We start from the raw sequence: 24,438 nt of genomic DNA on the forward strand, positions 1-24,438 counted from the left end.
TGGATATTTTATAATGAACTATGGCAATACATGGAAGAACTGCAAAGCTGAAAAACCATTATTTCTCAAATGATTTATGTACGAAAATACAAAATCATGCATGGGTAAAAGAGCTACTGAAAATATAAAATAGAAAAAAAAGTATAAAATAGGATGTCAGCAAGAATAGTGAAGTGACTTCTGAAAATCCATTCCTCCATAAAAGCAAGGAAAATACTGGCAAAAATTGTCCAAATCTAATTTTCCAGAACTCTGGAAATTAACCAATGGCCTGTGACAATTTGAAGGGTACTTATTCAAGAAAAAAAAAAAGGCTAATTGTCAGTATGAACAGCAAATGTTGTGGCATTTAAACTTCCCTATTCCTCTCTGTCCCTAGCTCATTGAAAATTACCAGCCCTGCAATCAAAGTGAAAACCAGCAGCCAAGCGGTCACTGAAGGGAGCAGATGGGCTTTGAGCTCTCCCCAAACCCCATTCCGAGAGAACTCTCATTATTTAACCTATCTGTCAAGACCCTGGGATACACCCCTCTTACAGGGCTTCTATTTATTTGATCTGAGAGCTTGCTCAGTTGTCAACAGCCTTGTCCTCAAAGGCTTATTGAAAGCACACACATAATAAGCCAATGGGCTAAAGAAGAAATCACAAAAAAATGCAGAAAATATTTTGAGATAAATGAAAATTAAAACGCAACTTTCCAAAACCTATGGGATACTGCAAAATCACAACTCCGAGGGAAATTTATAGGGTTGGTTGAGGCTATGACAGTCCATGTTAGGTGAGCCTGGCACACACCTCTGTCAGATAGGTCTCCTTTTGTTTTTATTTAAATTCCAGTTAGTTAACATACACTGTAATATTAGTTTCAGGTGTACAATATATTGATTCAACAATTCCATATATAACCCAGTGCTCATCACAGCAAGTGCACTCAATTCCCATCACCTGTGTCCCCCATCCCACCCCCCCCCCTTCTAATAATCATCACTTTGTTCTCTCTAGTTAAGAGTCTGGGGGATCCCTGGGTGGCTCAATGGTTGACTGTCTGCCTTTGGCTCAGGCTGTGATCCCGGAGTCCCAGGATTGAGTCCCACATCAGGCTTCCTGCATGGAGCCTGCTTCTCCCTCTGTGTCTCTGCCCCTCTGTCTCTCTCATGAATAAATGGGTTAAATCCTAAAAAAAAAAAAAAAAAGAGTCTGTTTCTTGGTTTATCTTTTCTTTTTTCTTCTTTGCTCATTTGTTTTGTTTCTTCAATCCCAAATAATGAGTGAAATCATAAGGTATTTGTCTTTGGCTTATTTCACTTAGTATGACATTTTCTAGCTCCATCCATGTCATTGTAAATGGCAAGATTCCATTCTTTTTTATGGCTGAGTAATATTTCATTATCTTCTTTATCCGTTCATCAATTGATGGACAGTTGGGCTGCTTCCATATCTTGGCTATTGTGAATAATGCAATAAACATAGGAGTGCATATATCCCTTCAAATTAGTGTTTCTATATTCTTTGGGTAAATAACCAGTACTGTGATTACTGGATCATATGGTAGTTCTATTTTTAAGATTTTGAGGAACCTCCATACTGTTCTCCACACTGGTTGCACCATGTTGCATTCCCACCAACAGTGCAAACCTACCACATCCTTGCCCACTATAGTATATATATTTAATGCATGTATTTAATGCCTACATTAGAAAAATAGAAGGCGTTCAAGGCAATAACCTAACTTTACACCTTAAGGAACCAGGAAAAGAAAAGCAAAAGGAAGGAAATAATAAAGATTAGAGCAGAGAATAGAAAAGCAACAGAGAAAATCAAAACAACAATATGAAAAGTTGGTTCTTGTAAAGATCAACAAAATTGATAAACCTTCAGCCAGACTGGCTGTCTTAGTCAGGTTGGGCTGCAATAACAAAATACCACAGATTGAGTGGCTTAACCAATAGCAATGTATTTCTCACAGCTCTGGAGGCTGGGAAGTTCAAGATCAGAGTGTGGGCTGTTTTGCTTCTTGATAAGAGCAGAACTCTCTTCCTGGCTTGCAGACAGCCATGTTCTCTGTGTTCTCACATAGTGGTGAAAATGTTCTGTTGTGTCTCTTCTCATAAGGGAACTATTCCCATCTGATCAGAGGCCCACCCCTATGGCTTCCTTTAATCTGAAGTACTTCCTTAGAGGCCCTGTTTCCAAATTCACCCACACTGCAGGTAAGGGCTTTAGTATAAGAATATGAGAGGACACCATTCAGTCCACAGAGCTGACCAAGCAAAAGAGACAAGACTCAAATTACTAAAATCAGGAATGAAAGGCAGAATGCTTCTGATCTTACAGAAAGAAAAAGGACCATAAGGTAATACTATGAACAACTGTATACAAATCAACAAATTAGATGTCTTGGATAGAATGGACAAAGTTCCAGAAAGACACAGATTATAGAAACTGACCCAAGAAGAAATTTTAAAAATTTGGATAGACTTATAACAAGTGAAGAGATCAAGTCAGTAATTTAAAAAACTTCCTGCAAAGAGAAGCCCAGGTCCAGAAGGTTGTACTGGTGAAGTCTAACATATGTTTAAAGAAGAATTAACATAAATCCTTCACAAACTCTTCCAAAAAATAGGAGAACACGTTCTAACTCACATTATAAGGACAGTATTATACTGATATAGAACTAGAGCAGGAGATGTATATAATTGTTGATCACTATGCTATACACCTAAAACTAATATAATACTGTATGTCAACTATATTTCAAGTGAAAATAAAAAAAACTAAAGATATCATAAGAGAAGTCACACTGCAGTCTGATATCTATTATGAGTACACACACAAAAATTCTCAACAAAATACTAGCAAATCAAATCCAGTAACATATAAAATTATAAATCATGATAAAGCAAGATTTTTCTCAGAAACTCAAGGGTGGTTTAAAATATGAAAATCAATGTCATACACTTTATTAACAGAATGAAAGTAAAAAAATCTCATACGATCATCGCAACTAATGTGGAAAAACGTCTGGAAAAATCCAATACTTAAACTCTGAAAGAATGGCAGTGTCTCAGCCTGATAATGAGCCTCTGAGGAACCCACAGCTAACATCACAGTGGATGGTAAAAGACAGAAATCTTTCCCCCTACAATCAGGAAAATGACAAAGGTGTTCACTCTTAAACACTTGTATTCAACACTGTACTAGAAATTGTAGCCAGAGTAATTAAGCAAGAAAAGGATATAAAAGACATCTAGATTGGAAAGGAAGAAATAAAATTATCTGTATTCACAGATAACATGGCATTGTGTACAGAAAATCCTAAGGAACCCATTACAAAACAAAAGAAACAAAAACTCTCCAGAGTTAATAAATGAGTTCAGTAAGGGTTTGGGATACAAGATTGAAATACTAAAATCAATTGTATTTCTATACAGTAGCAATGAACAATCAGAAAATATGATTAACAAAATACAAAAGAGACTAACATATTTTAACAGAATAAAAAAAGATTTGTTGGTATGGTGTTTATGTTGCAACTAACCTTTAATAAATGATCACTTGTCCAATTTTGAAGTAGTATCAAAGAAAAAAAATCTCTATCCAAAAAGGCTATTAAAATACTCCACCCCTTTCAACTACAATGTATTACAACAGATGGAATCCAGAAGAAGATTTGAGAATCCAACTATTTTCTAATTCAGACATAAAAGAGATCTGCAAATAAAAAATACAATGCTATACTCTTCTTAACACTTTTTTTAGGAAAGTAATTTTTTTTTATAAAAAATATCTTGTATTAACAAATAATGGGTTGCTTATGGTCTTTTAAAAAGTAATAAATACATTTCATCAGTTTTGTTCTTTCTAATTTAGTAAATGTTGATAGGCAAAATACACATAAGCAAAAGCTCTTTAGAATCTTCAGTAATTTTTAAGAGTGTAAAAAATGTTCTGAAACCAAGTTAACTTCAAACCTTATGTAAATATTATATATATTTTTCTATGTATAAAATATTTAATAATTGGCTCAGAGGGGCATGAAACTCTTGATCTCAGTGTCATGAGTTTGAGCCCTACAATGGAAGTATAGTTAGTTTACTTAAAAACAAAACAGGACATGAAGACTCCTAACTCTGGGAAACGAACTAGGGGTGGTGGAAGGGGAGAAGGGCGGGGGGTGGGGGTAACTGGGTGGCAGAAACTGAGGGCTCAGGGCACTTGATGGGATGAGCACTGGGTGTTATTCTGTATGTTGGCAAATTGAACACCAATAAAAAATAAATTTATTATTAAAAAAAAAAAAGAAAAACAAAACAAAACAAAACAGGGCAGTCCCGGTGGCTCAGGGGTTTAGCGCCACCTTCAGCCCAGGGCACAATCCCGGAGACCTGGGACTGAGTCCCATGTCGGGCTCCCTGCATGGAGCCTGCTTCTCCCTCTGCCTGTGCCTCTGCCTCTCTCTCTCTCTCTCTCTCTGTGTGTGTGTGTGTGTGTCTCTCATGACTAAATAAATAAAATCTTTAAGAAAAAAACAAAAAACAAAAAAACAACAACAGGGGGGCAGTTGGCTAAGCATCTGACCCTTGCTTGATCTTGGCTCAGGTCATGATCTCAGGATCATGGGATGGAGCCCTGTGCTGTTGTCAGGCTCTGCGCTCAGTGAAGAGTCTTCTGGAGACTGGAGACTCTCTCTCTCTCTCTCTCTCTCTCTCTCTCTCTCTCTCTCCCTCCAATCCTCCCCCTGCTTGCTCTCTCTCTCTCTAAATAAAATCTTTTAAAAAACCAAACCAAAACAAAAAAAATATATTTAATAATTAAAATTTAAATGAAAAAATAAAGTCTTAGGAGTAACTCTAGGAGACTACACGTCAAATTTAATGTTCAGGGAAACCTTAATCAGGATAGAAACCCAGAAACTGTAAATGAGTCAATTTGTTTAGTTTTTAAAAAATGTTTAGGATTTTTGGCAAAAGATATGAAAATAAGTCAATGAATAAAAGACATCTTTCAGTTTTTTGCAATGAAGGTGAAAAATGGTCTATATCTGTACAGAGAATTCACATGAAGTGACATGGAAAGACAAACAATTTTAAAAATGGGGAAAGGCCATGAATAGGAAATTACAACATTTCAAATTCAAATATCCAATAAAATAAACATAAAAGACACTCATACTACGCAATGGAGATGAAAATTATAACAGAGATAGCACTTTATCAAGAGATTGGCAAAAACAAAGAGTGATTGCACCTATGGCTGTGGAGATGGAGGGAAAAGTTTCCTCCCCTGCTCTGCTAGTGTAATCTGAATTGTACAGCCTTTTTGAAGAGCAATCTGGAAAAACCTATTACAATTAAAAATACACATACACTTTTCTTGCAACCAAGCAACAAAAGGCCATTAAATAAAAGTACCAGTAAATAAGGATCTATTTACAAACATATTTACTGCAGCATTGTTTGACAAAGCAAAAATCTGGAAAACTGTACATCTATGTATGGCATTAAAAAAGAATCAATTTGGCCCCTGGCTGACCTAGAGGGCTTTCCAGAAATTAACAAGAAAAAAAAGGCAACAATGTATATGTGTATGTCTATATCTATATCTATGCTATCTCATTTTGTAAAGCCAGTATTGATGAAAACATACGTGGATATGTGTACATATATGTGTATTGTGTGTATGTATCTTAACAAGAAAAATATGAAAGCACATACACATACTGATGTGGGTCAGGGGAGCAGCAAAGGATAAGCTTATAAGCTTATGCTCTCTCCCCTGGAAGACATCTCTCCTGCTTTCCTGACCACACCTTTCTTTTCATCAAGCCAGTCCTCTTACCTTTCGCCTAGGCTAGGGAAGTCCTGTCAAGACAGGTATGTTCCAATATTCTTGCTGTACTTGGAATTTGTATAGCACTTGCCGTTTCTATCATACCCATGAATCTATAATCATATATTTGTTTTCTATTATTGGTTAACTGTATGTTTGTCTACATCTGTCTCATGAGAGACAAAATCATGCAGTGGTTAATGGCGTGGATTGGGGAATCAGACCACTGGGTTTGATTCCAAGGTTACTTCTTACTTACCACTTACTTAGTTCTTAGCTATGTGAACTCAGCAAGTGCTGTATTTTCTCTGTTACCCCATCTGTGAAATAGGACTAATAACAGTACCTTTCACAGGCCTGGTATGAGCAAATGAGTGAGCACATGTACGGCACCTAGAACACTAGAACAGTGCCTGGCACGTGGTGGTGCTACAACCGGGAGCCACTGTTATCAGAATCACAATTATCTCACCTATCCAAATTTTAAACTCTGGGAGGTATCTTAAGCCACAGAAACTCTTTTAGGTTTCTTTTGTATCCCTTCATCATTATTTCCTAGAATAAATGTTATTTCAAAGCGCTCAAATATTTGTTGAATAAATAAATGAAGGACTCATATTTGAGAAATCTCTAGAGAAGGAAATTGCTGAGCATCTGATTGTCACTTACATGGCAACCAGCAAGTAAATGTCTGTGGCTGATCTCACCTAGCACTTAAGTCTGTTTTGTTAAGAGGAGAGAATATTTGTCTTCAAATCCATCTTCCCAAACAGCACAGGAAGGCCATTCTTCTCCACTTACAAGCTGCACACCTCACCTTAAACTGTCATAAGGAAACAAACCATTTGCGGTAGAAACCCAGGCCTCAGGGTTTCCTGGGGCCTGTGATTTACTGGCAGCTCTTTGGGAACATATGACATATGCTTAATACAAAAATAAATTGTATTAGATGATACGTTTGTTTCAAGTCCCTGGTGGGATGCATTCAAATGCTTACATTGCAGTGGTCATCTCCCTGTTCTTGTGTCTGTACTGGCCAAGCTTATCTAATGATGCTTGTATGTCTTTGGAGGTTTAAATGGGTCTAAGGGCTTGTGGGCCAGGAGAGCAGAGGAAGCAATTGGGAAAATAATGAAAATGTTGGTCCTTATGATGCCGCCCTTTCTCTCTGCCTCTCAGCCGGATTCTTCCCAGCAATATTGTAACATGCTTAGGCTTCTCCCCCATCAGAACACAGGAGAACGAGAATGCCCTGCTTAGCTGCTATCTATCTGCACTCTTGCTCTTGCTCACATCAGATTTGTAGGAAGAGCTGCATATACTTGCCAGCTCCATTATCCCACTTCCCACCTGCTCCCCAACTACTCAGTTTGGCTTTCGCCCCATTAGTCTTCAGAAGGGCTCAGCACCTGCCCTCCGCCCAGCACCCTCTCACTTCTCATTTCACGGGCCACTCTGCAGCTCTCTACGGCTGACCAAGGCCTCTCCACGGCACCCCCACCCCACTTCCTCCCCCTGACCTCCAGGTAGCTTTTAATGTCAAAAAAGAGGGCATAACTTTCCATGCCTTTCTGCTACCTGTACATAGAAGCATATACATTATTCATCAGGATGCGTATTTATGTTTGTTTTTTTCTGAAATTGAATTGTAGTGTTCACAGAACTTTGCGAGTTCCTTTTCCTATTTGACTTTGTACCCTAGACAGTCTTGGAAGTCAAAAAAGCAATTTTTAAATTTTTGTAGGTAAATGTATATATGTCACACACGTCCAGCACATCAGGACAAGTTGTCATACTTTTAGAAATTAGAAAAATAAGATTTTGCATCTGGAAGTTCTCTTGAGTTTCCAGGGGACTAGGACCAGAGGCCACAATCACAAATGCACAGATATTAACTTGATTTAGGGCAAAATGAACATAATTTCCCTTGGCTTCTGGCCACACCCTGATAGAGCCATTTTATCTTTAGAAGAACGGAGCAGGTCACTGAAAACACTGGCTCTGTCACCTGTGTTTTGGGTTTAAATATTAAATTAAGAAAATATTTTACATTGCTAAGCAAAATGACATATGATCATTTTATATGATCATATAAAATAATTTTACCTGGGAGGTGGTAGCCACATTCCAACATCTTGGATGGACTTGCTCAGATGATCTCTGGAAGTTTCTTTTAGTCCAAGTCTAGGCATCTTTCACTTTCCTTTTTCTTTCCAATTTAAAAAGTCATATCTGCCCTTGGAGAAGGGTGAGTATAACACAGACAGCTTAGCCTTTCCCATGTTGCCCTTGCTAACAGTGTGGTAGGCCATCAGGGTCACAAGGGAGGGAGGGTCCAGGACCTGCTCACCAAAGTTCAGCCCAAAAAGTCCTGTTCTGGCCCCAAATGCCGGGTCCTTTCCTTACAATTTCCCAATTAAACGCCATCTAAGAATCCTCTGAAAATTCTAATGATCACAACCAATATCTTCAAACACTACCCTTTTAAAATAAAAATCTGCACAAGATAGCCAAAAGTCCAGAAAATTAAAAGATCTTTATAGGGGCGCCTGGCTGGCTCAGCTAGTGGAGCGTGTCACTCTTGATCTCTGGGTTGTGAGTTTGAGCTCCACACTGGGTATAGAGACTACTTAAAAATAAAATCTTAAAGTACATAGATAAATAAAAGATCTTGATCGTCCTTCATTTTTAGTAGACTATAATTGCTTCCACAGGTATAGTTCACAAAGTTGGAATTCCCATCGTTAACAGAACAGTTGAATCAAATGAATTTCCCTCTGTGATACAAAGGGGTTGGCAGCAACAGAACAAAACAAAAAATCCAAAGCAAACAAAAGGCCAAAGAGGTAACACACAAGGGGAGGAAAGATAGATCTCAAGAGGGGAACTTGTGGACATGATGACAAAAACTCACTGGAATCAAATAAGATATTAACTTAAAATATAATTTAAAACAGAACTGAAGGACCAGGCACAGAGCAGGTGTCTTACCACAGTCCTGAGAAGACAGACTCAGGGAGCTGGGTTCCCTCTGGCAGCTGGCAAATAACGGCCCAGAGGCCAAGATGCTTGATTTTGAAAGGCCAGCAAGCTGAGAGTAAGTTTTACATCTTTAAACATTTGAAAAAAAAAAGTTTAGTGACCCACAGAAATCAAATGAAATTCAAATTTTAGTGTTCATAAATAAATTTTACAAGAACACAGCCACATTCATCCATTTACGTATTGCTGGCAGCTCCTTTGCGTTTTAGTGGCAGATCTGAGTGGCTGAAACAGAGATGGGGTGGCCTACAATATTTACTACTTTCCTCTTTACAGAAAAGTCTGCCAATCTCTGTTCTAAAGCAGATTTTACTGCCATCGACTTTGTGTGACCTTAGGCTGGTTTCCTCCCCTCTCTGGACCCACTTTCCCAAAGGAAGGGGCCTAGAGAAGGTGCTGGCCAGGCTCCCCAGCAGAGGTCCAGAACTGCACTTGCCCAAGAAGGTGGACGCAGCAAGAGCACCCGCTGGTGCCACCTACAGCTCAGGAAGAAGGTGGCAGGTGGAAGGCTGTCCGTGGGAGGGACAGTCACAGGCAGACCTCAGGGCTATGGGTGGGTGGGGGCAGGGGTAGAGGGGGAGGCTTCGGTAGAGGGCTCATGAATGACCTATCTCCCCCAACTGGTGCCATCAGTGGACAAGATCCTGACTTCTACACACCTTTGAAACCCAGAGGCCACAGCTCCAAGTGGAAACCTATCCTCCACATTCATTTCGGGAGTCACTGCTCCCCACAACCCAGAAGGCACGCAAACCAATTATTACTACAGAGAACTGAAGAGGGTAATGTGTATGTTTTTTCTAGGTCTGAAGGAAAAACAAGGAAAAAGCTTATCACCTGAGAAATCCCTCTACAGCCAGTGAGTCACCATTCTCTATACTACTTCATAGGACTCACCCACATTCATTCTGAACCTTCACGCTTTAAAAAAACCAGGTAAGCAGATTTTTCACAACTGAGGAAACCCGTATGAAAACAATGCAAATAAAGGAGTCAAGCAGTTGCTTCTGTCTGCCCTGAAGCAAGCCTTTCACTTTAGAGATTCTCACAGGGAGCCTTGGTGCCCAATCTTCCCAACCACGGGAGGCTCGTGCCCCTTCAAAGCAGAAGATTCATGTTGAAGAACTGCTGTCTTTGAACCTCCCATAAAATCCAGGTGCTGTGAAACGTGGCACCTGTGTGCTGGCTGTAGCAAATCCACCCATGGTGTGGCTGGTGGTCTTCAGAGGTGGCCACCCACAAGTCCTCCCACCTGGAGCCCTCCTGTTGATGGAGTCTAGGCTAGTCTTGTGATGTGCACTGAGCAGAACCCAGCAGAAGACATGCTCTGATACTTCTGAGACTGGAAAAGAAGACTGGAAGCTTTGCCACCAACTGGTAAGGAAGTGTAGGCTAGATGGCTGAGGGATTAGAGGCCACATGGAGAGGCCATGGAGGATGTGAGGCCAACTTGGACACAGAAGGCAGCCACATGACATCCCATGTGAGACCAGCAGATACCCACCCAGCTGAGCTCTAGCCAACTCTCAGAACTGTGTGAAATAAGGCAGCAGGGATTGAAATCTCCATTTCTGGACTACCTCTTCAAGGCAGGGAAGAGACGCAATAGTTTCACACAAGTTTTTTATGTGGTGTCAAGAGCCTCCAACTTACTTCATCATCTTCATCTTCATCATCATCAGACTCAAGAACACCATCCAGTAGCTCTTCTATAAAGAAAAAAATAAATGAATAACTGCGAATACAGCAGGGAACCTTGGCCAACAAAATCCTTCAGCTGCTGCAGAGACATGTGAACAGGCTAATGAGGATTAGGTGGCACCAGAACATTCAGGTTTCTGGTGCCCGTGCAGCCACAGACTGAGATCATCCTAAGCAGTTTAAACCTCTTTCCCTGTTTTTACCAGAATGCAGTGTTAGTGGCATGGGAAAAGTTAAAAGTCACCATACAATTTGAGAGGAATTTAGAGGAAAGAAAGTAAGTGAGTATTGCTGGGCACCATGATGAATACTGTCCCACATGTTATTTATTTATTCCTTACCACGATTTTGTTGACTCTTAATCCCCATTCTATAGCAAATAGCAAATGGAGGCATAAGGGACTTGTTTATGGTCGTACTCCCATAAGTGACAGAGTTGAGATTCAACTCAAGTCTATTTCTAAATCTCATGATTTTTCCACAGAGACTGAGGTAGGGGCCATGGCAGGTTGGGTTCCTGAAGGCTCCTGTGGTGCACCGTTAGACTGTAAAAGAGTTCATAAAGGAGGGATAATAGCAAAATGGAATCAGAGAAAGAATGAGCCTCTGTTTCTTCATCAGTGAAAGGGGTATCAGAGCATCTACTTCCTAGGGTGGTTGAGGGGATTTTTACAACACACCAAAACTAAACCACATGGCCCAGAGCCAGGGACATAGCAGGTTTACTTTCTCCTCTATGAAGCCTTCCCTGATCCCTTACTGAACAGTTACCTCTCTCTCCACTGAACATACTCAGCATTTTCTCTAGTTAGCACTGTACTAGAGTAGTACTAGACAGCACTGTAGTAGATAATAGTACTAGACAGGCACTACGGTAGATAGTAGTACTAGATAGTACTATAGACAGAGGTACTAGATAGCACTGTAGTAAATAGAAACCCCAGGACACCCATCATCCTTGACACGACTGTCATTTTAAAGGAAAGGACTCCATTGACTTGGCTGGATCAAGGCCAGTAGGACACCACCATCTGGCCCCACCTCAGAGGGGCCTGCACGCTTCCGTGCACATCATGGCCCCACTGCTGTCAAGAAAACTACACTGCAGGCAGGGGGAAATGATGTCATCCTGCATTTGAGCTGAAGCTCCGTTACCTGGCTTCTATCGCTTCCTGGCACACGAGAAGCACTACTCCATGCCACCTGCAGCAAATGCTTATCAAACAAGTGGCTTTCAGAATGAGGTAGCTGCTATATTCATCAATTACAAGCATTTCTTTTTCAAATATGGAATGCCCCCTCTCACTTTTTTAAAAAAAAATCTTATATGTTTTGTGAGGCCCCAGGCTGGTCCAGCCACATCCTTTCCCCCGAGCCCACTGGCTTGGATTCATCCTCTTCCCCGAAAAATCCAGTCCTGTGAACTGACGTACCTTATAAACCTCAGCTCCAAACAAAAACAAAAACCAAACCCCTAAACAAACCAAAACAAAAAAACCTCAGCTTCTCCTCTAGAGCATGATGGGGCCATCAGCTCTGTTTCCCATAGATCCCTGGGTTGCAGCACAACCAGCCACCCTCACTCCAGTAACTGACAGCACCTAGCGCTAGAGCTGCCAGTACCCTTCCTTCCCTGAGGACCCAGCTGGTGAAGCTGGCTCTGCCCTGCTCCTATCCTCTCTTCAGTGCCTGGCTAGGATCTGCTGGTCCCCCCTCGCTGGGGGCCACCATCATGGACATACCTCCCTATTGTTGCCGGTCGTCTCTGCTCGTTATGTCACCAGCTTTCCCTTAAGTTTCCCAGAGTAGTTCTTCCCCACCTGTGGGGTTAGGTTCCCAAAATACTAGAATTTTTCCATTTGGAAACCTTAAAACTTTATAAGAAAAATAGTGCTAGAGAACTGATATGTTTGAATGTATGGAAACCCATATACATGTTTTAAGTGTATACTAAAACAAGAAAGTCAATCAATAAAGATTGTGGCAATGCCATTTTTGTCTCTTCAACCAGTAAACTGCTACTAATTCAGACTCCCCTGTTAATATCCATTTGAGGATGAAGCCTGGACTGGGTGGAAACTCCAGCTCTCTCCTCTCTGGCTTTCATCACCATGCTGGTACATTCATTCATTCTGAGTCCATGCTCATGACACATATTCTTAGGTATTTGTGTGTGTATGTCTGGTCCTCCATCCAAACATTCAATGACTTTCTAATTTTGTTTCAAAGTAGCAGACCCCTAAGGAATCGGTTCTGGGGACCTGCCACTTTCCCATGGATCCAGAATGACTTAAGTGCTTGAGATGAAAAAAGAAATGCTTTTGACACTATTTATTTAAACAGGAACGTACTGAGAGAGGCAGGTATATATGAAGCCTTTCCTGGATACACAAGGTTATAAAGCTTGAGCTCTGCCCATGATAACTTCTTGGCAAGCATATCCCTCACGTAAATGTCAACTGACCCTCCCTCTTCACATTCTTCAGCATGCTGGCTCAAGGACCAGTTTTAAATAAGAGAAAGATGGTTTTGGACAGAATGCAAGACGGAACCTCCCTCTGTGTCTTGGCTCCCAGAAAGGAGGGAAGACTGACAAGGAAATGGAGGTGGGTGTGTCTCAATAGACTGAAACACAGAGTTAGCTCTGAAGAAGATTCACAGCCCAAATGTATCCTTGAAGCTGCAGAGGACCCCTGGCCTGAGAGGGAGGTCTCAGCATGGCTGATGAGCATGGAGCAGATAGGGACCAATGGTCCTGCATTCCCCCTCTTCCCAAACTGTTGCCTACTCTAAAAAGGTTAAGGAGCAAGCTCAGCCCCAACTGAGGCTAAGTATTTATTTAGTGTTATTTTGTAAATATGCTTGCCCAGCAGAATTGCTGGGCAATTGGGTTCAAAGTCAGAAATGAAGCTGTTGCAGGGGCACCTGGGTGGCTGTCAGTCAAGCGTCTGCCTTGGGCCCAGATCATGACCCCAGAGTTGGGCCCAGGTCATGACCCCAGGGTTCTAGGACCAAGCCCTGTGGGTCTAGAACCTCCCCACTTCTCCCTCTGCCTCTGCACCCCCCCAACTCCTGCTCTTTCTCTCTACTGCATGCATGCTGTCTAAATAAATAAATAAATAAATAAATAAATAAATAAATAAATAAATAAAATCTATAAAGAAAATAAAAAAGAAATGAAGCTGTTGCATAGACTCAGTCAGTTAAGCATCTGTCCCTTGATCTCAGCTCAGGTCACGATCTTGGGGTCCTGGGATGGAGCCCTGTGTCAGGCTCTGTGTTCAGTGGAAGGGTGGGGTCTATTTGAGATTCTCTCTCTCTCTCTCTCCCTCCCTCCACTCATGTGCTTTCTCTCTTGCTCTCTCTCTCAAATAAATAAATCTTTAAAAAGAAAGAAAGAAATGAAGATGTTGCAGAAAATAAAGTTCTATTCCTTGCTTCCCTGAGTTTGGGATGAATCATTTCTGCTCTGTAAGAGCCAAGGGAGAAGATGCTCATACGGAAACTGGCCCCAGGCTGAAGGAAGCCGGGTTTCCCACCTCACTGGCTGCTCTCCCAGCTGCTTCCAGTCGATCAGGAACCTCTGATGTCCTCTCTCTGCCTCTCCATTTCTGCGCAGGTCAGAGGCAGGGATATGCCACTTTGCCTGCATGTGGGGATTATCTGGGAGTTTTAAACACTATTCACACCTGGAGTTCCCCCAGGGAATCCAGTTTTACTAGCATTGGGTGCTGCCCTGGGGATTTAAAAATCTCCTCAGGTGACTGCTACATGTGGCTCAGGCTTCTTTGAGTGAATGGCTTCTGGCCACTACCTATTTCTTGGCCTTGCTCAAGCTGCTGACTTGGGAGTAGAGATCAGGAGATTCATTTTTCACCTTTGCTCATGTGCTGAGTGGGACCTGTGCACCTGGACTTATAGTGATGTGGACTGCAGAATGTCGGGAAAGGGCATGTAGAAAGACAGAAGTGACAACCTTAGCCCCAGATGCTGGCAGTGCTCATGCCTCTGACATGTGTATGAATCAGGACCAAAATGTCAGGAGTCCACATAAGAGCCAGACCTCCCTGTCCATCCTGGTCCCATCCAAGGTTTCCTGCACCTTCTTTTCCTGCTTACTATGGGATGTAGATTACCAATGTGATGGACAAAGCCAGAGAGAAAGAGGATCATATTCTCCCGTGGAGCCAGTAGGCAATATAAATTTTTCTTGAAGGAATGAACACATGCAGGAGAATGATGTTTTATGTAGTGGTACTAGGGAGACTGGCACTTGTTTTCCTTATCCAACCCTAGTACCCCAGGGAAGCCTTACGAGGTGAGGAAAGAATTAGGAAGGGGAGGCCCACATAAAGAGAATATAAGGTTAGAGCAGGGTGTTTGTGATTGTTTTTGAATTATTTTTGTTGACTATAAGCCTAATGTGTGATGAGAGATAGCTGGTCTTGGGACAGACTGGTCTTGACTACCTGGTCAAACTTTTGTTGGTGGGTTCACTTGGATCTCCCGCCTCCCTTAAAACCTCTTGAATGAATTCCAAGGCATGACAAGCCCATGTATCTTTCTGGCACGTGTGAAAGATGCAAAAGATAGATTATAGATGAACGAACCTGAATTAAGTTGCTTGATGATAAATTCAATCTGGCGGACCATTTCAGCATTGCCTTCTTTGATGAAGCAGCGAAGGATGTCCTCCATTCCCTAGGGGCATTGAAGAGAGTAAAAGTCAATATTTCAGGGTTATTTTGTTTGTTTGTTTACAAGAGAAATTAGTTTCCAGTGGAATGAATACTCTCACTGAAACAACACAAAAAACCCTTTTTTGGGGGAGAAGGGGGGACATACACAATAAAAATTCCTCTGCTCAGTTCTAAATGGTTTTTAAAAATTCATTCATTTATTTATTTATTTATTTATTCATTCATTCATTCATGAATGAAAGACAGAGAGAGAGAGGCAGAGACACAGGCAGAGGGGGAAGCAGGCTCCCTGTGGGGAGCCCAATGTGGAACTTGATCCCGGGACCCCAGGATCATGACCTGAGTCAAAGGCAGATGCTCAACCACTGCGCCACCCAGGCATCCCAGTGCTAAATATTCTGTTTGTTCTTTTTACAATTAACAGTTAAATTATTTTACTCTTGGTTGACTATCTGACCTAATTATAAAACATTTAGCAAACAAAAAACCTATTGTACAGAGAACTGGGGATTGCCAGAGGGTGGAAGAGGGGGGATGGGTGAAATAGGTGAAGGGAAATTAAGGGGCATGAACTTCCAGTTAGAAAATAAATAAGCAGCATGGAGATAAAAAGTACAGCATTGGGAATATAGTCAATAATGCTGTGATAATGTTGTATGGTGACAGATGGTGACTGTACTCATCTTGATGAGCACTGGCTACTGTACAGATTTGCTGAATCACTATATTGTACATCTGAAACTAACACAACACTGTATGTCAACTACACTCTGATAATAAGTGAAAAAGAAACTATTGTAAAATTTTACTCCATGCGTAAGTATTCCGGTAGTATGTTGTTTTGGGAGGTAGCTTCTTTCTTGTGATTTCTTTATACTCTTCCTTCTGGATTTAAGCACAAAATGAAGAGTGAAACCACATCTGTAGAGAAGTTAGTAAGTGGAACCTCTTTTTAAACAGCTATCATTCTTTTTTTTAATATTTATTTATTCATAGAGAGAGAGAGAGAGGCAGAGACACAGACAGGCAGAGGGAGAAGCAGGCTCCATGCGGGGAGCCCGACATGGGACTTGATCCCGGGTCTCCAGGATCATACCCCTGGCTGCAGGCGGCACTAAACCACTGCGCCACTGGGGCTGCCCTATCATTCTTTTTCTATCAAAAGAATTACAAAGTTTCTACACTGTGCATTATTTATTTTGTTACAAACCACTAGCAACAGAACTTTCGGTACTAACAGAAGGACAAGGAAATGTAGAGGTAAGATACTGACTCAAGCACAGATGTCTGTTTCCCCTCTTCCCTCTTCCTCTTCCCTCTTTCCCAGAGAGAGATGTGGATGAGCATGGATGGCAGGAGCTGATGATGCTTCTTGCCAGCACAATGAATCCAAAACAGAGGAAGCAGAGAGAAATGGATCTGGTGACATGTGAACCCTGATCGAGCTCTGCCTGAATCTTATGCCTGAACTTTTCAGTGGAATAAGCCAATATTTCCCTCTTTTAATGTAGGCCTGTTTGGAATCAATAGCGGAATTTGAATCAAAGACAGGCCAAGTGCAGTTTTGAACATGGTGAATTCCTATCGTCTAGAACAGAGCATTACCTCCTAGAGAGTTAAGTTTGGATTGTATCTGAACTCCCTCAGGAAACTGTGTGACCTTGGTCAAACTGCTTAGTTCCTCCCAGCCTGTGACTTCAACTCTAAAATAAGGATGGCAACTCGAGTTAACAGGAAATTTTTAAAAGATAAAGAATGTAAATTGGGTACCGGTTATGTTGATGCATGTTTGTTAGATGCACTGAATTGTATACGTAAGGCCTGTGCATTTCACTGCTCATAAATTATACCTAAAAAAGTCCTATCTAGTCCAGCTGCTGGCACATAACACATGCTCAAAAAATGGTTAAGATTGTGCTTGCTATTCTCAGAAGAATTTGGTGGCTTAGAAGAGAGATCTGGTAGCTGAAGCCGAGGGAGTAAACAACATTCAGAAGAGTGAGAGGCTTAGGACGGCATCTTGGAGAAAAGGAGCATTAACTGATAGGCAGAGCTAGGTAAGTGCACAGAGAACCTGAAGGACAGCTCTGGATGGTCCTTGGATCAAGGAAGAGGGTGCCAAGAGGGCCGCAGTCTGCTCTAGCTCAGGGCAGAGTGTTTGGCTGGGGTTTAAATTTTAAGAAAGAGCTTTGTGGCTGACAACTGCTCCAGCCCTAGATGCAGGAGGCTTTGGAGGAGGCCTGAGGGCAGCCCTACTGACCGAACTGCTCCCCTGCCCCAGACCTTGGCAGTCTCTTCAAGTTCAAATGAGGCTCAGTGCACTCATTTATTATTTCCTCCACTTTGGGAACTATTATTTAAGACCACCACAATAGCATTCGGTACTGATATAATTTTTATGTATTCTTTGTCATCTTCCACAAGCACAGAAATGTTTCACACAGTTGCAAACACAGAGTTCTTATTATGCCATATTCTCCTTTCCTTGGACTCCAGGTACATAAGTGTGAGACCTCTGGGTATCGTTCCCCCAGGTCTCTGAGGCACAGTCCCTTTCCTCCATATTTTTTCTCTATGACCTGGATGATCTCTAAGGGTCACACTCTCACATCCTACAACCGTGAGTCTTTCCTCCCCACCCACGCCCTGTCCCTTTACTGCTGTTCCCTCCTCTCTTCTCCACCCCTCGCCCTGGGTGTCCTTCCTCCATGCTGCCTTTCATGCTACTTGATCCATACCACCTCTGCTCATTCTTTCTCTTCAGCCTACATGTCTTTTTCCTTGTTTCTGCTTTGGTTGACAATTCCTCTCACTGGAATGACCATAATGCAGAGGTTAATCAAGTTTAGTTCCTCCATTCTGTATTAAAATAGCAGATTTTATTTTATTTTTTAAAGAAATAGGCAATTAAGTTCCATTGTTTACTATGACCACACAGAGTGGCTCCTAATTAAGTTTTTATCTCTGGCATAACTGCTGATACAATTTTAGATGATTAATTAGGAGATTTAGCAATTCTTCTAAGGAAGCAAAATTAAGTGGAGAAACATGTTTCATTGGTCTCAAACTGAACTTGGCCAGTTTTTGACTGGAAATATTTAATCTCTTCATCATAGCATTTAATATGTACACTGTTAACCTAGTTTCATGTTACAGGAAAAAGGACAAAACTTCAGTGCTTTTGCTGATTAGATCTAGAAACACTTGTTGTCTCAAAAGATGCTAATCACCTGGAGCTTGTTTTACACTCCCGATACAAACACTAAACACATTAAATATTGCATTTACTCTTTGCCAGCCAAACCAGGTACCAGTTTTGTCATCTTTATGAGGGTTTCTGCCTCCTTTGGCTGCTGAGCACCTGCAGGCTGTGTCTGGTCTGCATCAGTTCTCACTGTACCACAGGCCCTCTGGGAATCCTGGGAGTGCATTTCAGTGGTGGCTTTTTCCATTTCACCATTTAAGCTCCCCCTACTATGAAATCCATAGGCTTTCCCAAAAGATTCCAAATTAAAATAAGCCATTAAAAAAATGTCTCTAGGGGATCCCTGGGTGTCTAAGTGGTTTAGCTCCTGCCTTCGGCCCAGGGCATGATCCTGGAGTCCTGGTATGGAGTTCCACATTGGGCTCCCTGCATGGAGCCTGCTCCTCCCTCTGCCTGTGTCTCTGCCTCTCTCTGTCTCTGTCTCTCATAAATAAATAAAATCCTAAAAAATAAAAAAATAAAAAATATCTCTAACTTTCTAAAAATAAGCTTGCTGGGAACTTTCTAACATTAGTTTTTTTCTTTTTGTTGTTAGAGAGAGAGAGAGAGCATGAGCGAAGGGGAGAGGGGAGAGAGAATCCCCACACCCAGCGTGGAGCCCAATGTGGAGCGCAGTCTCACAACCCTGAGATCATGACCTGAGCCGACATCAAGAGTCAGACGCTCAACTGCCTGAGCCACTCGGGTATCCCTCTAACACTGAAGTTCTTAAGATTTAGGAGTTAGGGATCCTTTGAGAATCTGATAAAAGCTACAGATTCTCTCCCCAGAAAACTGCAAATGTGTGCTTGGCATACAATTTCAGGGAGTTCACATGTGCAAGCCACGGAGCCCAAGGTGCACGGAGCACAGTCTGAGAGCTCCTTGCTCTAATAGCTTCTGAACCGTGGCACTGACGGAAGCTTATAAATTTCTCAAGCACATTTTCTTACCATTGCTCTTGCTTCCTCACGAATGGATGGAATAGAGAGGATGCTGTACAGAGCTCCATTCACATACGGCTGTATCTTTAAGGGGAGAAAGAACAGTCATGTGCAAGTTCTCAAATACTGTACAACTCAACGATCAAACACCCTACTCAAGAATAACCTGGCTACCGAGGAGAATGAGTGCCATCTTCCTGAGCTCCAGGATGCGTGTTTCCAAATCACAGATATTTCCATTCACATGTCCTAGTGACAGCTACAACTAAGTTCAAAGCCGAGTTCATTATTGGCTCCTAAAGCTCACTCCTGTGTTTCACTGCTTAACTAATGTCGTGCTGATCATCAGACTAGAACCACTGGAGTCGTTATTGAATGCTCTTGCTTTTGCTTTCCAGTGATGAGCTACTAAGCTGCTTTTGATAGGAACTCTTCTTTTCCACACACACCGTCACTGTCCTTGTTCAGATATGGTCTGTGACCTGGGTGACACTGAATCTCCAAAAGGGTCTCTGTCTTTGATGTTCACTCTTTAGTTCAATAATTATATCATTGCCAAAATTCTGCAACATGGGCCAAATCATCCCTCTTCCTACCTTGGAAATCTTCTCTAGAGCCTACCTGGAAAGTCCTAACTCCTTGGAACAGCACACATGGCCCTTCAAGGTTTGGCCTCACTATCATGTCCCCCTGCTCCTTCCTGCCTGCCACCATGTAGGCTACACTGTACAGATCAATCCCACAGTACTTACGGGGCCCCTCGCCACACACCACACTCTGCTCTGCTCCCTGTAGATCCCTCCACTACCACACTGGATTCAGTATATATTTTTTATTTATACTTAAGCCTCCCCTGTTGTGAGCTCTTCAAGAACTGGGCCCATGTTTTATGTACATAGGTAACCCCAACATCAAGCCACCCAGGACATGGTATATGGCAGGTACTTGATAAATGAGAGCTCCTTTTGGAGCACACTTTATGCTCCACTTTCCATGGCAATGGAGGAGGGCCCATTCCCACCGTTCTTTCCCAGCACTGGACTTTATTACCCTTTAATTTTTGCCAATCTGATGGGTAAAGAAAAAGTCATCTTATTGTTGTTCTTACTTTAATTTTCTGGACTACTGGCAAAACTAAACATCTTGCCTTTGTCTACAGGTCATCAGGATTTACTGTTCTGTAAACTGCCCACGTGTACTTTATCCTTTTCTTCTTTCACTTATTAATTAATAGGAGCTCTTCATATATAAAGAGTATTACACCTTTATCCTGTGATGCAAATTTTTTCTCAGGGTATCATTTGTCCACTCTTATTCCTCTTTCTACATAAAAAGAAATTTAATGTTCACAGAGTCAAATATGTGCATCTTTCCGTTTATGGCTCCTGGGTTTCATCCTTCAAGATCATGATTATCTCACACAAGACTGATGTATGTAGCATTTATTTATGTAGTGAATGCATTTCTAGGTTCTAACATGTGTACAGGTAGATTTTCTAGCTCACCTTCAAGGCAAATATATTTGTAACAATTATAACAAGATTTAAGTCCTCTGGTCTAGTCTGTAACATACTGGTTCCAACACTTGAAACCAACATTTACTATTAGAGACAAAATATATTTCCCACAGGCTTCAACTGCCTTAATTGAATAAAATGGAGAACAGAGTCTAGAAGTTAAGAGCTCTTGATTTTAAAATATAAAAAGCATGGCACACACTGTACTAACCACCAACTCTTCACTTGCTGAAGCAGCCCGGGGCACTCAGCTGGTGGGGCCAGATGGATGGAAGATGTGAGAGAAATGAACAGAAGGGGAGCTGCTTGAAATGGGACCGGATGCAGGAATACTAAGTGCCTCACTCTGACCCAGCAGTACTCAGTCCTGTCCTGCTAAGATACCCCTGCACCTGATCTGGCTAACGAGATCAGGTTTTGGTTGGGGCTTTGGCTTCAGGTGCAAAGTGATGCCATGGTTTCTGTGTAAGCATCTGTAGAAAACCGGTGAAAGGATACTCACACTGTTTAGAAGTTTCTGTTAGTTTATCAAGATCTCTACTTTATTTTAAAAGGGCTTGCAGCCCATAGGTTAGAGGACAGAAAATCACACCAGTGTTGGGGAGGCCACGGAGGAGAGTAGGAGCTGGTACAGCCATGCTGTAGGACAGAGTGGCAGGACTCCGACCTGAGACTGAAACACGGGGTGAGCCAGCAGTGATGAGTATGTCTGTACACCAGGGACTATTAGGGGGCCAGTATGGTGGTGTCCTGAGGCCTGCTGTGGCGACTGAGAGCTGGAGGCACTGAGGTGGACAGGCCTGGGGATCTGGGTGGGAGGGCTGCAAACATGGGCTGTTCTGCAGTAGCGAGAGTTAAGGAATGAGATGTATACAAAGCAACACAGAAAAGTTCTAAAAGGATAGTGAAAAGGCAAGAAAAGAATGAGATCTAGAGTGCAATACAATTTACACGATTATACATGCAACACAAAATTTTAACTAAATTTTCAGGCCACATACCACCATGGTGAGAGTGGACGTGGGGGAAGAATGAAGAAGGGTGGGTGACAAGGAGGAGAAGGCCTGGGAGGCAGCTGGCACAGACCCGTGGAGGCAGGGCAGTAGGAAATGAGGAGTCGGGGATCAACTCCAGCTTCCCAGTTCCAGTATTTGGAGGAGTGAACTTCACTCACTAGCTGCACCAGCCCTCCCCCAAGCCCAAGGCTAGCAGCACTGGCCCAGTACCTCATGGTTCTCATGGCCAAGTAGGTCCGAAAGAACTTTCAACACCAGGCCTGCCACCTTGGCACACATGTTCTTCCCTTGAGAAAAAACAACGAAACAAAATGTGACATGTTTAAACTCCGAAGCACACAGTTTCAAGTCGGGCAGACCTGAATGCAAATCTTGGGTCCTCTGCTTATGAATTGCGTGACCCTGGGTGAGTCACTTAACCAATCTGGGCCCCAGTTTCCTCCTCCTGGGGTTCCTTAAGGACTATTAATACCTATTTCAAAAGGTGATGCAGAATGAAGAAACTCAGTATAGGTTGTACACTCCAGGTACTCAGTAAATGATGGTGCAGAGAACAGAGAGCTATTCATGACAGCAAAAACACAATAGATTAGAGAGCTATGTTCTGCCTCCCAGGTGTGCAGACCATCATCATAAAAATCATACAGATGTTTTCGCCAATCCAAACATCATAACAATCACAGCAAATACATTGATGATATTAAGAAAAGCTGATTAGAATCTGATAAATGTTTTAAAGTTAGGATATTTGCTTTGCATATGCTGTTTTTTAAGAGAAGACTGGAATCACATTTGCTCAGTAAACAGCACATGAGTGGTTCAGATTACAAAGCATCCAAGGGCAAAAAAGCTTTAACATATACCCCTGAGCTATTTATTCATATAACCTTCTCCCAAAACTGGGGCTGCTCAGACTGGTATCAGCCACAGGCACTTGGCACCTCTTCTAAAGACACTTCTTGGGCAGCCCTGGTGGCTCAAGTGGTTTAGCACCACCTTTGGCCCAGGGCCTGATCCTAGAGACCCGGGATCGAGTCCCACGTCAGGCTCCTTGCATGGCGCCTGCTTCTCCCTCTGCCTGTCTCTCTCCTCTCTGTGTATTCTCAGAAATAAATAAATAAAAAATCTTAAAAAAATAAATAAAATAAAGACACTTCTTCCAGTCTAGGTAACAGATCATTTAAATGGGATGAAATCTGTAGAAAAGCTGCTATCACTACCTTTATTGATCAAATGAGATGTGCACATGAGTATCTCATCTCCCCGGAGTTAAGTGGGAGAGACTGCTGTGGTTAGGAGAAGGGAGCACAGTCTAACATCCTTGCTCTGCCACCAACTTACTTATCCCTGTAGAATTTTGGAAACATATTTCTCTGTCTTTGGACAGAATGGATCATAATTCTTCCTAACTTCAAAGATGAAGATGAAGAAAAATGTAAACTGTTTTAATTTCCTCTTAATTCAGACACTGCATACATATAAAATGCTCTTTCCAAGGCCAGAATGGTATCTGGCTTCAGGGATTCAACAACTGTATTACTAGTTGGAAATGTTTTACTCTCTACTTCTGTTTCAGTTTCCTTCCTTCCTTCCTTTCTTTCTTTCTTTCTTTCTTTCTTTCTTTCTTTCTTTCTTTCTTTCTTTCTTTCTTTCGTTAAAGATTTTATTTATTTATTCATAGAGACACACACAGAGAGAGAGAGGCAGAGAGAGAAGCAGGCTCCACGCAGGGAGCCCGACGTGGGACTCGACCCCAGGTCTCCAGGACCACACCCCGGGCTGCAGGCAGTGCCAAACCGCTATGCCACAGGGGCTGCCCCTGTTTCAGTTTTCTATAAGAAAGACTAAAGGCAAACCATGTAAGGCTGGGTGGTCATCAAGGCTTGAGGACCAGGCCTCTCTTCCCCTCCCCCACACCAAAGCCTGAGGGCACGGGGACAGGGGATTCTGAGACCTGCGCTCCTGAGGCAGAGGTTCATGAGCAAAGCCACCGAGTACTCCAGCGTATAGTCTGACAGGCAGTCAGGGTCCTTCAGAATATCAATCAGCCAGAAGATGAGGCCGTCTCGAATCATTGCCGTCTGCAGCGGGCGCCTAGGAAGCAAAAGCCTACAGGTTAACAAATCTGGCAAGAAACCTTCCCTGTAAGAGTACATGGTGATGTGCATGCTGATCAGAAAAGACAAATTGATGGGGTGCTTGGGTGGCTCAGTCGGATGAGCATACAACTCTTGGGTTTAGGCTTAGACCATGATCTCAGAGTCCTGGGATCGAGCACCCCCATCAGGCTCTGTGCTCCGTGAGGAGTCTGCTTGAGGACTCTCTCCCTCTCCTTCTGCTCTCTCTCAAATAAATAAATAAATCTTGGGATCCCTGGGTGGCGCAGCGGTTTGGCGCCTGCCTTTGGCCCAGGGCGCGATCCTGGAGACCCGGGATCGAATCC

General features: G+C 42.3%; 1 protein-coding gene across 6 annotated transcripts in view; it reads right to left on the bottom strand.

Moving 5' to 3' along the window:
• The window catches only part of ARMC9 (armadillo repeat containing 9), a 156,616-nt gene that overhangs the window by 64,378 nt on the left and 67,800 nt on the right, over nt 1–24,438 (bottom strand). For all 6 annotated transcript variants that reach the window (XR_008661216.1, XR_008661217.1, XM_055300398.1 and 3 more), the window contains 5 exons: nt 23,950–24,089; nt 22,206–22,282; nt 19,472–19,546; nt 15,185–15,275; nt 10,527–10,582 (listed from right to left, as the gene is read on the bottom strand). Coding sequence is in view for 4 of the 6 variants with exons in the window: in XM_055300398.1 (XP_055156373.1) it covers nt 10,527–10,582; nt 15,185–15,275; nt 19,472–19,546; nt 22,206–22,282; nt 23,950–24,089 (439 nt within the window). In the remaining 2 variants the exon portion in view is untranslated. The remainder of the gene's footprint in view (nt 1–10,526; nt 10,583–15,184; nt 15,276–19,471; nt 19,547–22,205; nt 22,283–23,949; nt 24,090–24,438) is intronic.

This window comes from Nyctereutes procyonoides, unplaced genomic scaffold (genome assembly GCF_905146905.1).
Source record: "Nyctereutes procyonoides isolate TBG_1078 unplaced genomic scaffold, NYPRO_anot_genome, whole genome shotgun sequence".
In the NCBI taxonomy this organism is placed as follows: Eukaryota; Metazoa; Chordata; class Mammalia; order Carnivora; family Canidae; genus Nyctereutes; species Nyctereutes procyonoides.